The 19,505-nt window shown below is 35.5% G+C and overlaps 1 protein-coding gene and 1 long non-coding RNA gene across 3 annotated transcripts in view; one reads left to right on the forward strand and one right to left on the reverse strand.

Annotated features, from left to right (window-relative positions):
- LOC136043627 (uncharacterized) overlaps positions 1-18,465 on the forward strand; it is a 52,220-nt gene extending 33,755 nt beyond the window's left edge. For both annotated transcript variants that reach the window (XM_065728533.1, XM_065728539.1), the window contains 2 exons: positions 8,281-8,389; positions 16,465-18,465. In XM_065728533.1, coding sequence (XP_065584605.1) covers positions 8,281-8,389; positions 16,465-16,658 — 303 coding nt within the window. In that variant the 3' untranslated portion in view covers positions 16,659-18,465. The remainder of the gene's footprint in view (positions 1-8,280; positions 8,390-16,464) is intronic.
- Positions 3,232-19,505, reverse strand: part of LOC136043644 (uncharacterized) — a 58,856-nt gene continuing 42,582 nt past the window's right edge. Inside the window, exons 2-3 of the long non-coding RNA XR_010621679.1 lie at positions 9,548-9,700; positions 3,232-5,683 (exon numbers count right to left, since the gene is read on the reverse strand). This is a non-coding gene — a long non-coding RNA (uncharacterized LOC136043644). The remainder of the gene's footprint in view (positions 5,684-9,547; positions 9,701-19,505) is intronic.

The following is a 19,505-nucleotide window of genomic DNA, read 5'->3' on the forward strand; positions in this document are numbered from 1 at the left end:
CAATTTGAGATATCCCAAATGCACCTTTTCATAGCACTGATGCGCTTAGCGTCTTTTGATTTTGTGTAGCACATTTCTTACAGTTCCGTGAAAGTTTCAACTTAAAACCCTTTAAAGTTCATGAGATATTGAAGATATGTCCTTATGACCGCCTGGGTGCACATAGCGTCTTATGATTTAGTTCAATATACTCCTCATAACTCTCAGGCTGCTTTAAATTCATATCTGTAGCATATCCTAAGATGGTACAGATATGTTCTTCTGACAAACTGGAAGCTATTAGTGTGTTTTGATTTTGAAATTATCAACTAAATATCTTTAGTCGTTCCTAAGATACTGTCAATATTCCGTTTAATAACATGAATGCATATAGTGTCCTATGATTTAGTTTAACAACAAATGAAAGTTGTCATTTAATAACCTTAGCTGTTTCTACAATATTGCTGATACAACGTTTTGAAAATAGGAAGCACATATTGTTTGTTTTTTTTTTTTAGTTCGAAAACCCCCTCAACATTCAATGAAACATTCAACTCAAGCCGTTCTCTAGATATTTTAGATACACCCTTTTGACAACCTGGATGTACATAGTGCCTTTTGATTTAGTTCAAAATCCTCCTCAACACTCCTTGAAATCTTAAATATAATATCCCTAGCGGCTCATAAAATATTACAGATACGCCCTTGTATTGCAGAAGCGGCCGTTTGATAAGCTAGATTCACGAAGTTTCTTTTAGTTAGCACATGATCCCGCTCAACAAGTTCTGAATGTTTTGACTTAATACCCTCAGTTGTTTCTGAGATATGTTTAAGGGGATCAGATGTCTTTGATTTTATTCTCAAGGTGTCAAGTCTGTTTCGATGTAGTATTAAATCCCTTTCAAAATAGCCATAGAGTTTCGACTTAATAGCCTTAGCCATTCATAATATATTATTGCAGATATGCTGCCTTCACAACCTGGAGTGGGTTAATTGCATAACCTACAGCCCTTTCCCATGGTGACATGTGGAGCATGTCACCCCCGGAAAGCCCTTGCGTTTCAGAAGTCTATGGCCTTGGGCTTTTCAACCAAGGCCGTAGCCTTGTTGAAAACCAAGGCCATAGACTTTCAACCAAGGCTTTATTATTTTTTTCGGGGTGGGGGGTTTACAAATAAAAAGAACTTTAAAAAATGTACCAAAATTTGCTTGTGTACATTTTAGTTACATTTTCATGAGCAACGACCCTCCTCCCAAGATATAGCCTTGCTTCCAACAATGTGGAATTAGATGACTATCCCAAAAATTTGATAAAAGGGCGTGGGTAGGGGATGTTTTCCCTCCAGTATTTTTTTTTCACATAAAAAGGGACTAGAAATTTTGATTTCCGTTCAAATGAGGCCTCTCCCGATCTTCTAAGACCATTGGTTCAATACGATCACCCATGGGGAAAAAAGATAAAAAAGATATGTATCCGTGACCTTTTTCAAAATTTCAAATTTATGTAAACATGAGATTGAAACCTCTAAAGTAGAATTCCATAACATGCTGAATTTGATAGTGTGTATTTCATTAATATTGATTTGATTTTTTTTTTCGGTAGTACCTCCCTTTTTTAAAATTAGGCATTTTCTCTGGCTAGTAGGTTTTTACATATTTAATTTTTATATTTTTTACAAATTTATTTTTTATATATTTAATTTTTACAAATTTAGAATTAAAATAAAACGTTACTTCTTTTGATGTATCTATTTTTATCAAAATTGATTGTTTTATAGTTTTAGTAATTTTTGAACTGGGTCGGTCCTTACGTATAGTTTGTAACCCCAAACTGTTTGACACAGTCAGTTTCTCCTACAAATAGATAGACAGATAGATTTAGATAGATTTATCCACACGAAAAGCCCAATTGGGCCATGGTGACATACACAAAACAAGTGTAAAAAATATAGCAACAAACATCGACTGAAAAGACATTAAACTAATTATTTAAGAAAACATCACGATACCTCATACCTACCCGGACGAACTTTCAAATATTATTTATAGTTAAGTAACACCTACTTCTGAAAATTTCTGAAATGCAAAATCTCCACCCAACCTCCTTACCAACTATTTCCAAGCGCTCTCCTAAAAATGCTGCAAAGAGTCATCCATCTCTCCACACATAGGGCAACTGTAAGGACCATTCCTCAATCTGTTTCTCCCTAAATATTTCCTACGTTCTCCAAGAGGCATAAAATTTCCCCTTACATACATTTCCCATTTCAAATCATCCGGAGCCAATCCTACTTTTAGATAAATTTCTTCGCCCCAGTTCTCCTTGACCTTCGTATATATCTCAAGGGACGGCGAGGTGGCCTTCTCAGCTTGCCAAACCCGAACTTCCTGAGATTCTAGCCTACCAGCAACTATCCTAGATACAGTCCCAACCATCTCTCCCATCCCCTTTCCCTCATTCCAGCAATTTCCTAGTCCTATACGGTTTAATATATTCTTCACCTGATTTTGCTACGAATCCTTCCTCCTATCTTGAAGCATCATTAAAAATGCTAGTTTAACTAGCCTATTATCTTCTATCGATGATACCCTTTCCCAATATTTAACCATACTAATTAGCCTACTCTGTCTCATACACTTTATTCCTATTAAACTTATTATCAAGGCTTAACATACGCTTAAAAAACCTCTACTGCATTCTCTCTAAATTCAACTCCTTATTAAACCCCCAAAGCTCCGCCCCGGAATGCAAAGCCGATCTAACTCTAGCATTAAAAACATACTTTAGCAGTCCTACATCACTAATTTCATTGATACTACTTTTACTTAACAATCCTAGTAGTCCATTTCCCTTACTTTCTACTATCTTGAGATGTTTCTTCCATTTTCCATCTGACGAAAGCCTACAACCTAAGAACTGAAATTCATCTATGTAGTCTAGTGTCCTACCTTCAAACGCAAACTGACACTGCGAATTTATCTGTTTTCCACTTTTCCTAAAAACCGTTACCACCGACTTCTTTATGTTTAACACTAGTTTCTTATTCCTAAAATAAGAAGATGCTAGATCTAGCAGTTGTTGTAAATGTTCTTTACTTTCCGCTACTAATGCTATGTCATCCGCAAAAAGTAATGCCATAACGCTCGCACTTGAAAGCTCAATTTTTGGGGCGCCTCTGCCTATCAAATATACTTCGAAATCATTAATATACAATGAAAATAGCCTTGAGGAAATTGTACATCCCTGCTTAACACCAAGTTTACTCCTAATAACCCTAGAGAAATCCTTGCCTATTCGTACTACAATCTTAACTATATTATGCATAGCTGCTACAATCTTAACAAATGCGCTTGGTTGCCGTAGTGCTAACAACGACTCTATCATTAAACTTCTATCCACTCTATCAAACGCCCCTTTTAAATCCAAAAATGCTATACCTGGAGCAGACCCGCCTCTCATTCCTTTCATTGTCTCTCAAACTTCACTTACTTGGATGGGAGCAACCAAATCATAATCACATTCTAGCATTGGCCTATCAACTACATCACGTAAAGCAGATACCAGATCTACGCTTAAACTAGTTCCTCCTTGGTCCCTAATCACTTCGTTTTCTCTCTCCTCTAAATATGTAGGCCAAGAATCTACTGCTGGAATACCATCACAAACCTCTGTTCCTCCTATATAATTTTTAACTATATGCCAAAAGTTCCTAATGTCTCCTTCTCTATAACCTTTTTTCAGTTGCTCTCCTCTTCTAATTTCATGCTCTTTTTTCTTAATCTTCAACATTTTCTTATACTTATTCCGAATCAACTTATAATCCATATAAAATCTAGTATTTTCCCTACTACCTATGCTATTCCTCGCTTTCCGCAGTGCCTCTAAAACATCCTGGCGTTTAATTTCACAATCGTCATAAGAAAATCCATTCTCAACATCATTTTTAACTCTGCAATTTAACTTTGAACCTACCTTTCATACAACATCATTTACTAATGCTAACGGCTCCTCTATTTTTCCATCACCTAGTAAAACCAAACATTTCTCTAATTCCAGCTGAACTTCTTCACTCGTCATCATAACTGAAAATTTTTCTTATTCTCTCCTGTTACTTTCAGTGCCTTTCTAATCCTTAAATCCTCAGTTTCTCTGCGTTTTTTCTTCCCATCACTATTAGTCGCTAGTTTCTTAGAACTAACCAACTCAAAAGTAGCCCTAACAGGCAAGTGATCTGAACCTACTACCGCCATCACCTCGACATCGGCACATAGATGCGAAGGAGGAATATCCACCAAAATTTAATCAATTACACTTGGAGAAGTCCCAGAAAAACAAGTTCAATTTCCCACACCTCCATCCTTTCCAACTCTTCCATTCAGAATAACAAAACTTCCCTTACCAAAAAAAATCCAAAATTTTACGTCCCCAATTATTCTTTCGTCTACTATGGTCCTTACTTACCCTCGGAGGGAGATGGATTACTAAATCATCCCAAACCTCCCAAGCAGCTTCATCCGTACAGGCATGAGGTGACATCAAAACTTCTGGAGTAACCCCAACATAACCATTGAAGTCCCCCATAAGACAAAACAAGTTAGAAGGAAACTGAATAGAAAATTTACGTTTTTCATGCTCTAATATACACCACGAATCCTCCTCGTTGTACGAGCTTGACTCTGGAGGGATATAAATTGTACAAAAATAATAAACTGTCCATCGGCTTTGACTCTTAACCATATCAAATTAGAAGAAACACTCTTCAGCCGTTGGACTTTATGCTGAGACAAAAAATTTTCAGATACAAAAATGCGACTCCACCATAAGTTCGTCCAATCTTAGATTTTTTTTTACGATATACACGGAAATACCGAAACCTTTCAAACTGAATTTCTTTTTCCATCCAAGTTTCAGATAATGCTACAATATCAAACATACACTGCGATACCAATAGACTATTAATTTTCATTTCACTCCATCCTTGAATGTTCCAATGCACTATTTTTAATTTGCCTGTACAATACCATGGCCCTGGTCTCCCTATTCTTTTGGCCGATTATTTTAATCTTGGAAAGATAGCCTACGAGGTGCGATCTGCCTTTTATTTATTGTGGCCCTACCTCTAAGAAAGGGTGGCTGTGCTGTAACTCACGCACTATCATTCAGGCTAATAATTTCAGAATTTCCTCTCTTTGAAGAACCCCTTTCAACTTGTGGCGCAGCAACAGACAAAGGTATTTTATACACTTCGATTTCATTTTGTGATTTTGCAGGATCGCTAAATGCGCTACCAAATGACTGCATAGATGTGACACATGAATTTGATAACTGCGAATCCGCTCTCGGTCTTCCGCCATCTTTCAACGTTATGTTTGAAGCTGCAACAGCCGATACCTGGTACGCACTAGCAACTCCCCTTCTATATTCACCACCAGGTACTGTGCGCTCCTCTATCGCATCAGTTTCGAAATTGTATATATAACACTTGTTCTCTAAAAACAATTTCATACAACGCAACTTCGCCTCTTTTCCCGCTGATTTCGCTGCTTATAGGGTAAATTTCATTTTCTTTCTCGCAAGTAATTCTCATGTTGTGTAGTCAGGCATAATCCAAATTTTTGCGTGTCGAAAATGTTGACCTGATCAAATAGTTTGTGGTAACGAACTGTAGTAAGGAGCGACCCGGCTCAATAGTAAACCAAAACTCTAAAAAACAGAATTTTGTTAGAAATAGTTACATCAAAAGAATTGCAATTTAATGCTGATTTTAAATATATAAGTTTAATCAAGTTTAGTCTTACCCATCAATAGTTACGAGCCAAAGAAAATTTGCCTTATTTTAGAAAATAGGGGGAAACATCCCCTAAAAGTCATAGAATCTTAACGAAAATCACACCATCAGATTCAGCATATCAGAGAACCATATTGTAATCGTTTCAAGCTCCTATTTACAAAATGTGGAATTTTGTATTTTTTGCCAGAAGGAACATCACGGATGCGTGTTTATTTGTTTGTTTCTTTCTTTTTTTCCCCAAGGGGCGATCGTATCGACCCAGTGGTCCTAGAATGTTGCAAGAGGGTTCATTCTGACGGAAATAAGAAGTTCTAATGCCCTTTTTAAGTGACCAAAAGATTGGAGGGTACCTAGGCCCCCTCCCACGGTAATCATTTTCCCAAACTCATCGGATCAAAATTCTGAGATAGCCATTTTATTCAGCATAGTCGGAAAACTTTATAACTATGTCTTTGAGGACGACTTACTCCCCCACAGTCCCCGTGGGATGGGCTACAAGTTACAAACTTTGACCTGTGCTTACATATAGTAATGGTTATTGGGAAGTGTACAGACGTTTTCAGAGGGATTTTTTTGGTTGGGAGGAGTTGTTGCGAAGAGGGGAATATGTTGGGGGAACTTTCTATAGAGTAATTTGCCATGGGGGAAGAAAGTTTCCATGAAGGGAGCGCAGGATTTTCTAGCATTATTTAATAAAAAACAATAACAAAATAATATGAAAAAGTTTTTTTTTCATCTGAAAGTAAGGAGCAGCATTAAAACGAACAAAAATTACTACGCGTATGAGAGGATTCGTCCCCTCCTCAATACCTAACTCTTTACGCAAAGCATTTTTAGTAATTTCAACTATTTATTCTACGGCCTTTGTGATTCAGGGGTCATTCTTAAGGAATTGGGACAAAACTTAAGCTTAGTTGTAAAGAGCGAGGTACTGCCGAGGGGTAAACACCCTCATATACGTAATAAAAACATACGAATACAAAAATTCGTTACGTAAGTTAATTCGTTAGTTACGTATATCTTTTACTAATAAAAACGTATGTAAAAAATTAAATGATCTAGTTGCCTTTTTAAGTAACCAAAAAACTGGGGTGGGGAGGGGGGACTATACCTCCTCCCCCGCTCCTTTGTTCTCTAAATCATTCGATCAAAACTATGAGAAAGCCATTTCGCCAAAAAAAATAATTATGCAAATTTCGTTTTAATTATTCATCTGCGGAAAGCCAAAATCAAAACATGCATTAATTCAAAAACGTTCAGAAATTAAATAAAAAAACAAGTTTTTTTAACTGAAAGTAAGGAGCGACATTAAAACTTAAAACGAACAGAAATTACTTTGTATATGAAAGGGGCTGGTCCCTCCTCAACGCCCCGCTCTTTACGCTAAAGTTTGACACTTTCTCTCAACTCTACTTTTTAAAACAGTAAAAAACTTTAGCGTAAAGAGGGGGGCGTTGAGGAGAGACCAGCCCCTTTCATATACGAAATAATTTCTGTTCGTTTTAAGTTTTAATGTCGCTCCTTACTTTCAGTTAAAAAAGCTTGTTTTTTTTATTTAATTTCAGAACAAGATTGCGGCAAAAAACGCTCGTAAATTTAGCCAAAACGGGACGGGGTTTTGTTTACACTTAATACGGAAATCGTCTTTTATGTCGCTAAGATGTATCGAGGCATTCGGTATAAACTGGTTAAAAGTGGCAACTACACCTTCAAGTAATGTCTGTGCTCGCCTTGACAGATCAAAGCTATACAAAATTACATTTATTCGGTTTGAATCAGCCTACATATTACTCATTTTAAGTCGCATCTTCTCCAGTTCAGTTTTCAGAGAATCCACTTCTCGCTGCGTATTTATATTTTCTGCCTTACCTTCAGCGATTCTCCCTAACTTGATTGATAACTGGGCCAGCCCCCCATTTATTCCCGCTATTTCTGATGAAATTGGGTCTATTTTTGCTAACTGGCCATTCACTAGGGTGAACATTGCCATTATTTGAGATTCATATGGCCTTGTGAAAACATTCCTTGGAATGAAATGAACGAATTCAAAGCTTTACTTTTTACAGATCTTGCCAATATGGATACAAATTTGTGCCACTATATTACTGCCAAACTGGCATAGCGCTCTTTGATTTTATATGAAATTGTCTTATTATAATAATGCCGAAAGTTCAATTTATGCAGCGAACACAAACTTCATTCAATTCAAGTTATTCAGTGACGTCAGATATTCCACTTGGTTACAGATACTGAATGAATATTTTTAAAAGTTTATAAGACGTAAAAATGTTCTCACTATTTCATAACCAGTGAAACAATTTAGCGTCTAATTAAACCAGAATAAAAGTCCTTTACCAACAACTGGTTTGAAACTGAGAATAACGACTGATGTTTCACATTCGTATTATTTTTGGTAACTTTTGCTATTAAAAAGCCCTGGCATTGACTAGGTTGTGTGTCAGAAGCTTAGTAGAATAGACCTGGATTACATCAAGAAATATCATTCCAGGATAATTTAATCCGCGGAATTATAACTGCAGCTGTAACTTTATCAATATTCATCGGGTTTTGGTTGATCAATGAATGGCAATGGGTAGCACCAGAAAGTTTTGGAACTGGTAAGACCTTTGAATTTTCATTCTCTTTTTGCAGTTAAATTGCCAAATCGTTAGATGGTAATTTGTTTTAATAGGAAAATATCGACAAGAGGAAAAGAATAGACACTTACACAAAATAAGGGAGATGAATTAAGGCCTGGCTCCTATGTAAAATCTATTTTTTTTTTCTCTCATAGTTTCTTAGTCATTTGTATGAAATTACTTGCTTTTTTGAAAATTTTGCGTTATTGCCTTCATCAAGACTAAATGCCGTCTACGGATCCTAAAACTGGTTCTAAAACCGCCCTACAGGTGAATGTAAAGCATGAGAATGGTCTATTGGAAACATGTGACTTATAAATGGTAAGTTTTGATCCTTTGGTCAAAGTGCTTTGAAGCAGATAATTTGCTTCTGCTTTTGGACTATGGGTGTGGGGCATGGTGATTTGAAAGTTTTCAGTTTATGGTTGAACATTTACTTAATTATTTTTTTTATAACGTTTTATATTAAAAGCATAAATGCAAAAATGTTATTTATTGCTTTGTAGAGTAATTCTGAAGACTCTCAACGGTAATTAAAGAATTACAATTCTTTTAAGGTTAAACACAAGTAAATGAGAAAAATAAACAAAAATGATGACAGATAATCCGATTGAGTCAGAGGCAAATCTGGCCTAAGCTTTTATTAAGATTATACAATAATTTTGTCAGTTCATTTGTTAATAGATAAGTTTATATGTCATCCCTCCATGCGTCATTCCTAGGGCAGAACTAAGGTAAATGGTCATAGAACTAAGAACACGAGGTTAAGTACAATGTAAATTACAATATTGTATGTATACTAGGCCAAAGATTGGGGAATTTCATTAAAGACAAAAAACAATTTCTACTCTATTCATAAGGCCAAATTCTTCATTTTCGTTTTTTAGCAGCTTGGACCGTTTGACACACATCAAGGGTGGGTCTTGGGAATCACGGTCCCCAAGCCCCCCCCCCCCCAATCCTGGATCCACCAATAGCACACCAGACCGGCAACTTTATGAGATTAGAGTCGACTGCATATATGATGAACCCTTGGAATGTCGTCTTAAATACAGGTTACCTTTATGCAGGAAATTGTGTATGCAGCATTTATATTTTTTTCTAATATATCTAAAACTATATCTAATAAAGCCATACCGTATTTAAAGCTTTGGATCACCTGGAAAACTTTACTGTGTCACTCCTCTTTCTTAAGCAGCTTTTGTGCTCCCTGTGCTTCAGATTTGACTTCCTACACAGAATGTTGAATCAAATGGACTGTGAAGAGTGGGTCAGGTGTCAAATGGGCATCTGAAACATTGTAAAAAACTTTAAAATATATAGTGTTCCTATTACTGAATATGATAATTGCCATAAATGATGAACTAGTTAAAAACTTTTTTTTAAGAAAATTCATAATAAGTTTCTAAAACCTAGAATTGGACTTGTGACCTTCAAGGGTGTGATGTATTTTTCAATTCCATTCACTTGAAAAGCCCATTTTTTTACTGAACTTCTCTCTTACTTAGGTGGTGAATTTTACTATGGTGGTGCTTATAATCAAAGAATTGAAGCTTACGCACGGAGTCACCATTACTTTGATAGTGGTAAATGGGCTAAGATCAGCGGTTTTCTTTTTCTTTCTACTTTAAAGAATAGTTAAAGAAAAAACATTTCCTGGAAGGTTCAAGAGGTGCATCCTTTTCTTACACATAATATTCTCCAGTCTACAGTTATATGTTACGTTTAAAATCATGTCTGCAAGTTTTCTTTTTGAACTTTTCTATGAAAAAATAAAAATAATCATAATAAAATCTCAAATTTTGTGTTTCATCCGTCACAATCATAGAGGACGACATTTTCTGAAAAAAAAAGCAGTACCATTTTGAGCTTTGAAATTTTGCTTTCATGTTTACTTGCCAATATCGTGACTATGAGCGCAAACCCAGGATTTTGGTGATCAGCTTTTGGATTTTCAAAAACATTCTCATAGAGTTGCAGAGGCGATAACTCCTCATTAATATCTAGCTAAAATTAAAAGCAAAAACCATGGAAAACCAAAATGAGAGAAAATTTCGGGGATTTTAGCAGGAGTTTCTCTGGGAACAAAAACTATCAGCGTCACAAACAGTGCAGCATCGGAGCCGTTCAAAAAGGGGAGGGGGGCAACCAGGGAAGCTACCTTGGGCACCTCGGTGGTGGGGGGTGGTTTGGCTGGGGGGTTGCCCACTTTTGCTTATATTTGGGTTCGAATGGCACTGTAATTAACTTTTCCCAGAAAACCACCAACCATAGGAACGGCTTTGTCCTTTATGTCTAATCTGATATAAAGACATTTGAAACCAATTAATTTAGTTTATAAGAATATAGATTTCATTTAAAGATCTGGGCTTATTTAGAATAAGCTAACCCTGCCTGAAAGTAGCAAAATTCTATTTATATCTAAGTTATTTTTTTCCTGATTCGAAAGTATATATGGCTTGGCTATTGCTATTCTGCAGAACATAGGCTCTCTTAAGAAATATTAAATAAAAAAAAAAGTTTTTTTTAATTGAAAGTAAGGAGCGACATTAAAACTTAAAACGAACAGGAATTACTCCGTATATGATAGGGGTAGTTCGCTCCACAATGCCCCGCCCTCACGCTAAAATTTTTTACTGTTTAAAAAGTAGAACTGAGAGAAAGAGTCAAACTTTAGCGTAAAGAAAGGGGCATTGATGAGATAACAGCCCATTTCATATACGGAGTAATTTCTGTCCGTTTTAGTTTTAATGTCGCTCCTTACTTTGAGTTAAAAAAAACTTGTTTTTTTACTTAATTTCTGAACATTTTTGAATTAATGCATGTTTTGTTTTGGCTCTCCCCACATGAATAATTAAAACGGAATTTCCATGTTAATTTATTTTTTCGATAAATGGCTTTCTCATAGTTTCCATCGAACAATTTTGATAAAAAAAAGTGTGTTAGTAATAAACATACGTACCTTATGAATTAACTTACGTAACGAACTTCTATACTCGTATGTTTTTACTACGTAAATGAGGGGGTTTGACCCGTCGTCAATGACTCCCTCCTTACACTAAAGCATCAATTTCGTCCCACTTCCTTAAGAATGACCCCTGAATCACAAAGCCCGTAGAATACTTAGTTGAAATTACTAAAAATACTTTAGCGTAAAGATCGAGGTATTAGGAAGAGGTTAAGCCATCATATGCGTAATAATCTCTGTTCGTTTTAAGTTTTAATGCTACCCCTTACTTTCAGTTGAAAAAAACTTTTTCATATTTAATTTTCTTTTTGTTAAAGTGCTTGAAAATCCTGCACCCCCTTCATGGAAATTGTCTTTCCCAGTGACAAATTCCTCCATGGAGAGTTCCCCCACATAGCCCCCCTCCCCTCCCCTCAACCTGTCCTCTAACCAAAAAAAACCTGAAAACGTCTGTACACTTCCCAATAGCCATTACTATATGTAAATACTGGTCTGAGTTTGTAACTTGCAGCCCCTCCCACGGGGACAGTGGGGGAATAAGTCATCCCCAAAGACATAGCTATTAGTTTTTTCAACTATGATGAATAAAATGACTATCTCAGCATTCTGATCCGGTGGCTTTGGGAAAAAATGAGCGTGGGAGGGGGCCTATATGTCCTCCAATTTTTGGGTCACTTAACAAGGGCACTAGAACTTTTAATTTCCTTTAGAATGAGCCATCTCGTTATATTCTAGGACCACTGGGTCCATACAATCACCCCTGAGGAAAAAACAAACAAACATAGAATTTATCATCAAAAATTCCACATTTTTGATGATAGGAGCTTGAAACTTCTACTGGAGTGTTCTATGATACGCTGATCCTAACGGTGTGATTTTTGTTCAGATTCTATGACTTATAAGGGGTGTTTCTCCCTATTTTCGAAAATAAGGTAAATTTTCTCAGGCTCGTAACTCTTGATGGGTAAGACTAAACTTGATGAAACTTATATATTTAAAATTGCATTAAAATACGATTCTTCTGATGTAACTATTGGTACCAAAATTACGTTTTTATAGTCTCGGTTACAACTGAGCCGGGTCACTCCTTACTACAGTTCATTACCACGAACTGTTTAATATACTCCTTCATTTATGTTTCGCATGATTTCCTATTGTTCTCCTTTGGCGAAAGTGGTTCTTCCATCCTCGCACCAATGCCAAGCAAAACTGAAAAGGAAAGATGTTCCGTTTGACTTAGTTGACCACACTATCCTAATTCGTTTACTACATGATAACTTTGAAATTGACCCACTTTTAGTAAATATTGTCATATCGTTCCTTTCAGACAGATCACAAGTTGTAAAATACAAAAATACCTTCTCTAACCCCCTCAATAGGTACGGTGGAATACCTCAAGGAACCTTATTGGGACCACTATTATTTATTGTCATGATTAACGAAATTGGCAAGGAATTCCCCCAAAGATGGAAATTTGTGGATGACTTGTCGATCCTTGAAGTATGTCATAGGAATATTAAAAGTGACCCCGTTGAAATCCCAACCCAATGTTCGGATGAATCTAAGAATCTAAATACGACAGTAAATCCCACTAAATCACAGATAATGACGATCAACTTCTTGAAATCTACTGCTTTTTGCGACCCGATCCCAAGCGAAATGCTAGTGAAACATGTTAAGCTTCTTGGTGTCACAATTTCTAATGATCTTAAGTGGGATACACATGTTTCCAACATTGTTAAACAAGCAAATGTTTCACTATCCATTTTTAAGCTGCTAAACAAATTTAATTGTCCTAAGATACATTCCCTCCGTGTTTACTTATCTTTTATCAGGCCGTTATTGGAATATGCATGTCCGGTCTGGCATTTGCAACTTTCAAATGAACTTAGTGACAAAATCGAGTCGGTCCAAAAGCGTTTGCTCAGGATCATTTACAAAGAAGGCAAAATTTTCCATACTTCTTCCACCTTAAAGCTGCACGCATTACCACCTTAAAAGAAAGGAGGGAAAAAATTTGCCTGCTTTTCGCTAAATCAGTCATTTCCAATCCCCGTACTGAGGACTTACTCCCTGATTTTCACAATCCCATTAGACTCCGACTCCCCCGATCAGCCTCCTTAGCAATCCTAACCTACTCTCCGATCCATGCTGTTACAGAAAGGTTTCGCAAAAGTTTTATACCCTTTATTCTGGAACATGTTAATAATAATTCGTGATTATGTACGTGCCAAATTCTCCTTTTCCTCTATTGCCGTTTTTATTCTTTTTTGATTTACTGCAATGTTTTTATAATTTAATTGTTAAGTTTACTGATTTGCCCTTTATCTTTGATGATTTTGCTTTTTTAATTCCTTTTAATTTTAAGTGTTTGACTTAATGTACTGTTTTGAATTTTTTTTCTTAGCTTTTACTGACATATAAAGCGAATTCGGCTCTATAGAGCTTGTGATAGTCTTATGAAAATAAATATTATCTTATCTTATCTTATGTTCAGGAAATTAACACAAGAAACATGGTAGATTTTTTTATTACATTAATTATGTAATGAAGCCTAGTAATGTAGAATAGCATTGTTTATTTTTATATTTTCTCAGAGATGAACTGGAGGCTGCTCTATCAGCAGGGGTGTATCTCATGCATTTTTATTGGGGGCAAGAGGGGTCTCTATGCGGAGAGTTAAGGGGCATGGGTTATATAATATTTTTCTTCCAAATTATTGGGGGGAACAGCACACCCTCCGAAATGACACCCCTGCCCATCAGTTTCCTATACTTTTTCTTAAAACCCGTCACTATGCCTTTCGCTTTTCCTTGAGGTAAGTTACGAAGTTTTGGGAAATTAGGTTTAATAGGCCCTGACAGAAAAAAATGGTAGGAAGCAAGATTTTGTCTGACCTATTACACTTACTCCCATTTTATCAAAACTGTATGAAATACTTTTAACTCAGTGGTTTTAGAGCAAAGATAATCTCAGAAGCTGACCTTAAACAGTTCAAAAACTTATGTTCTTCTACATTATACTTACTCCCATTTTATCAAAACTGTATGAAATACTTTTAACTCAGTGGTTTTAGAGCAAAGATAATCTCAGAAGCTGACCTTAAACAGTTCAAAAACTTATGTTCTTCTACATACAACAACAACTATCTTGTTCGCCTTCTGGATACAATATGTAACAAACTTGAAAACCTAATCAAAACACCAAAGCGTAAATTTTAATCCTCACCGAATATGCAATGGGCTGAGAAGCCCGGTTACGCCCAATTTTGTTCCTTGCAGTAATAAACCACCTTGGAGTTAATTTCTTGGATGGTTGGAAATTGTCTTAGGAAGAAGTCATAAAAATTTCAAAGTACCCCAAAGGATATCCTGGAACAATGTAAGATTAAAATGTTGCAGATGAATTGACAATTAATCCTTTGAATCCAACAATTTTATTCCTTAAGAATCTCCCTTTCCAAACCGGGAAGATCCCCCTGAAATTGGCTAGTACTATGGTTTTACTGGATACTACCATTCAATACGACCTCGAAAAGGACTACTAATTAAATAAGCTTTTTTAAATAACAAACTACCCTAGAAGCACAATATTCAGAAAGATTGTTTTCTTTTGTTGTACATTGGAAAAAGCTTTACTTATTGAAAATACAACTTAACTATTTAGAATTTAAAGTGATTTTATTCGTGCGTTATTGTTTTAAGGATTTTAAAATTTTTAGTTATTGAGGATTTTAAGAGACTCTTTCTAATTGGGATTTAAGAAGCCAAAATTTTCTATTATGGAGGCTTGAAACGACATTCAAGAGGCTGATGTTAAATCATTGAGGCTTAAATTTTGGAATTGAGATTTAAGATGCTGGAATCTTTGATTTTTATATTGTAATTAAAGATTATTGTAAAATGACCAATTATCCTAGAAACATAATTTTGAAACAATTAATCCTTTAATTCCAACGATTTTATTCCTTAAGACTCTCCCTTTCCTAACTTGCCAGATCCCCTGAAATCGGCTAGTGCTATGGCATTATTGGATGTTACCGTCAAATACGACTTCGAAAAGGACTGCTATATTAAAATATACTTTAAAATTGTCCTTTCATTTGTATGCCAAATCCTTGAGTATGCCTGTCTTCTTTGGTATGCTGGTATCTTCCACAGAGAGTTCACAGTCCTCGGTCATCCCTGGATAAAATTACCTTATTGCTAGTCAATTGTACCCCTCAACCCCGTCTCCTTTGTTTTGCTTCAGAAAATCCCTATTTTTATCCCAATTCTAAAAAATGTTGTGCGCACGTAGTGAATATGTTAAGTAAGTGAATTCCCCAATTCCCCTTTTACCACTTGTCATCTAATGACTGTATTAGAAATTTTAACATTCTTTTTATAGTCTTTTTTTCTAAATTGCTCTTTGTAATTTTACATACAAGACTAAAGTGTCCTTGTATTTTTGTTTGTTTTAATTCCATTGAAAAGTCTGCGAGTTCTAATTGTTTTAACCTTTTTGACAGGTTGACTTTATTCCAGACCAATCTCATTGTATTTGTTTTCTTTTTGCTATGTTTATTTACTTTTTAGATTGAATTCGAGTCATGTGGGGTTGCGATACTCATTTTTTACATATGAATGTTATCGAGTATTTGTTCCAATTGCCAGCCGAAACCATGTATGTATGTATGCATGGTTTTCTTACTCATCATGATGTACAAAACATAACAAATGGAATAAAAAAAATTTACAAAAGACAATGACAAACCATAACTCAGCACTTAAACTACAAGAACAGCAAAATAAATGGCACCCATTAAAGAAATTTCGACATTTATCAATCGTTGGTACCTCTCATTGTGTGGCTTTAATGCTCAACATAATGTACAAAAGTAACAATTAGAGTAGAAAAAGAAGCAAGTACGCCATCTTAATTTAAACTACATCACTATCTAAACAAAGGGCAATTAGCAAAGACCATTAAGCGTTTATAGACCATTGGTACATCTGCTTCCTTTTTCGTACATCATCAGAACCCTGTATCCTGTTCGTATACCCCCTTAAATTTGAACAGAGACTAATAAAATATTATTTTACAGCTGCAATCTACGAAAAACATGGAATAAGGGCTGATGAAATTGAGCTGATGGAAGTACCAGCCACCTACGAGAACATAGGATTCCAATCAGAATCATTAGAATCCATAAAGAAGAGCTCTATTTCTTCAAACTCGAGTACCGGTTCAACCAAAAGTTTGACTGAAAAGAACAAAACCTGCCCCGAAAACAAATAGCTAGAACTTCTTGGTTGGGTTTATCGGATTTTATCGGGCTTAGTCGGATTTTATAAGCTGGTGTTATTCAGCGTTGACAGAAGAGATGGAAATGCAGCTCTGTTTTATGAACAGGCAAAATAGGCGGAAATTATATGCTGGCTTCTAACTAAATATTAAACACAATTTAATGTGTAATTTTAACCAAATACATTGCTTTGGTAACCTATAATCATAATTCCAAGTTTTTAATCTCATGATGTTCCCATGCGAAAGGATTGGCCGTCAGGCTATTGCAGGCGCTAAATTTAAATGAGAGTAAACTTTGCTAAAGAGATCATAAGACCGTATATCTTTTTCTTCTTATTGATGTACTAAGCCTGTATACACATGTTATCTATCGGGGTTTTCAACAGAATTGTAGCTTATGAATCAATACTCTAAAATATTACACACACCAAATTAAAGCTATATTAAGGAGGCTCGATGCGCATTGTCCGAAGAGTAAAATACAACTTAGGTAGGAGTATTCTCGACAGCAGTTCGCAGAAACTCTCAAGCAGAATAACAGCAAAAATAAAAAGGTTAATGAATTCTGTCCATGGCAAATATAACTTTACTGATATTGTTGTTGTATTTTTGTTACAATTATTCCTGATCCTTGGACGTTTTGCCAGAAACATTGAAGCAGTCGTACCAATTCATAGAAATTAGGGAGGAGGAGGAAAGGAATTTTTCAAATTCTAAGGGGTGAAACTTTTTCATTCTTTTTTCAAAGAAAGTACCAAAAAAGAGTATTTTTCAGTGCAATTACAAAAAAAGGACTTTTCAAAATCTAGAGAAAGGAACAAAAAATTATCTTGCTGGAGGGGGAAGCTGATGTTCCTATCGGTTTACCACTATATAAGCTACTAAGTTCTTTGCTTTTGAGACTTCTCCGAATCCAGTATCGTATTAAACAAACTAGACCACGAGGGGTATTCTGCTGCTTTTAGTTTCTATGATGCTGTAGAGTTGACTCGAGCTATAGTTAATATAAACAAGACTATATTTTCGAGAGGTTTACACTAAAACTATAGTAATGGGATTGGTAGAAAAAGTTTGTACATCCACGTTGCAATTATAGTGCTGCAGCGTTAAATATTTATCGTTTCTTATTTGGCTTTTCTAAAAAGCTTAATAAACTTCAAACAGTAATAAATAATTTGTTAACAGTTACAACATATAACCAGGGTCACCAGGGGCGGGGTAGAGTGGTTACATTTTTTTTTTTTTGGGGGGGGGGGGAGGATTTCAACAAAAAAAGCTTTAGAAAATGCATCAAAAATTTGTTCGCATTCATGTTGTTACATTTTTACGAGCCGGACAAACATTTTGGGGGAGAGACTCCTCTCCCCTGGATACGGCCCTGCATATAACGCATACTTCATCAAATAAAAATTTACTTATCTTTTGTTGAACGTTATTAAACTTTTTCAGTTTCAATTCTATGGTTTTTTCAACATGTATTATTTAAGGCCAGTTTTCCGCCTCTTCTGTAATTCGGTCCACCCAAATACACATCACCATTTTAAATTTCACCTAATCAAGACTAAAGCACATAGCTTATTTTAGAGTTGTACTTTTTTCTACTATAGTTTATCAAACACTGGAAGCTAGTTCTCCATATATTGGCTAATCCAATCTAAAACGTCATGCTGAGGCTGAACATTTGAATCCCTTTACTAATAGTTGACTGTCCCAGTTTATGCATCTCGCTTTTGCCTGGTCTTACGTTTATTCCTTTAAATCCTTGTATCAAATATTCATTAAACTAATTGTTCGAATAGACCTCTGTGTATTTTTCTTTTGTCAAAGGTAGGAGAAGAACTCTTCGCTTTTTTCAACAAATGCTGCCCGTTTTTCTGCACAAATGCACGAAGTTTCTACTTTTTAACTACTAAAGGGAAAAAAAGAGATTACTCTTGTATATGTCCGTGTCATAAAGTGTGCTTTAATAGTATCGGTTTTTTTTCCGACGTCAGTCACCACACGTTTTTGACCATTCACATTATTTCTTACACATATATCAAGAGGAGAAGTCAAACAGCTAAGCCTATTTACACGCTATTGAATTTATCTTTTGTATCTACGTCAAATTGAGTCAATAAAAAAAAAAGAAATCTGTATTGTTCTGCCTTAAATTTTAAGCCAGTAAACAGAGCGAAAATTTTTGAGCCGTAGCATTTTTACAAATAAACTTTCTGTTTTTCTTTGTAAATAATATTGATACCTATCACTGGTAAGATAATAAATTTTTTTTCTACTTTAATGCATTATACGAAACCCATGTGATGAATGGGATATCTACACCACAAATTATCTATTAGGTTTCACTATGTGTAAGCGTCAATAATCTGTGTCTAAACCACAGCATAAATATTATACAATGTGGACAATTCCTATACTCTCTATTAAAGATTTTTGGGACACATCAGTCTGACACCTTTCTTCATGACTCCGCCTTTGTGCTTGCGAGTTCAAAAAACTTTTTTGCCCACAGCGATGGGAATATAGGAGACCTGCTGAAGCCATTGCTGCGCTGCGACGCTTTGGGAAACTTCCCAAACCGGGTACTGTCATGTATCTCATTTGTAGACCAAATTTTCTATACTGCATAATATGTAGTAGACAATAATATTAAAGGTCTACAAGTTGATACAAACCGGCGAACAGTTAAGGTAAAGAGAACATTTAAAAAGTTTTTTTCACATTGCGCCATATAAACCTTTCACACTGGCATTACTTAAGACTTTGCGTTATGTTATGTAACCTTTAGGAGCAAATTTCGTCCGTTTAATTTAAATTAATGCGATAAAATATTCTTAC

The sequence above is a fragment of the Artemia franciscana genome, chromosome 2 (assembly GCF_032884065.1).
Source record: "Artemia franciscana chromosome 2, ASM3288406v1, whole genome shotgun sequence".
Lineage (NCBI taxonomy): Eukaryota > Metazoa > Arthropoda > Branchiopoda > Anostraca > Artemiidae > Artemia > Artemia franciscana.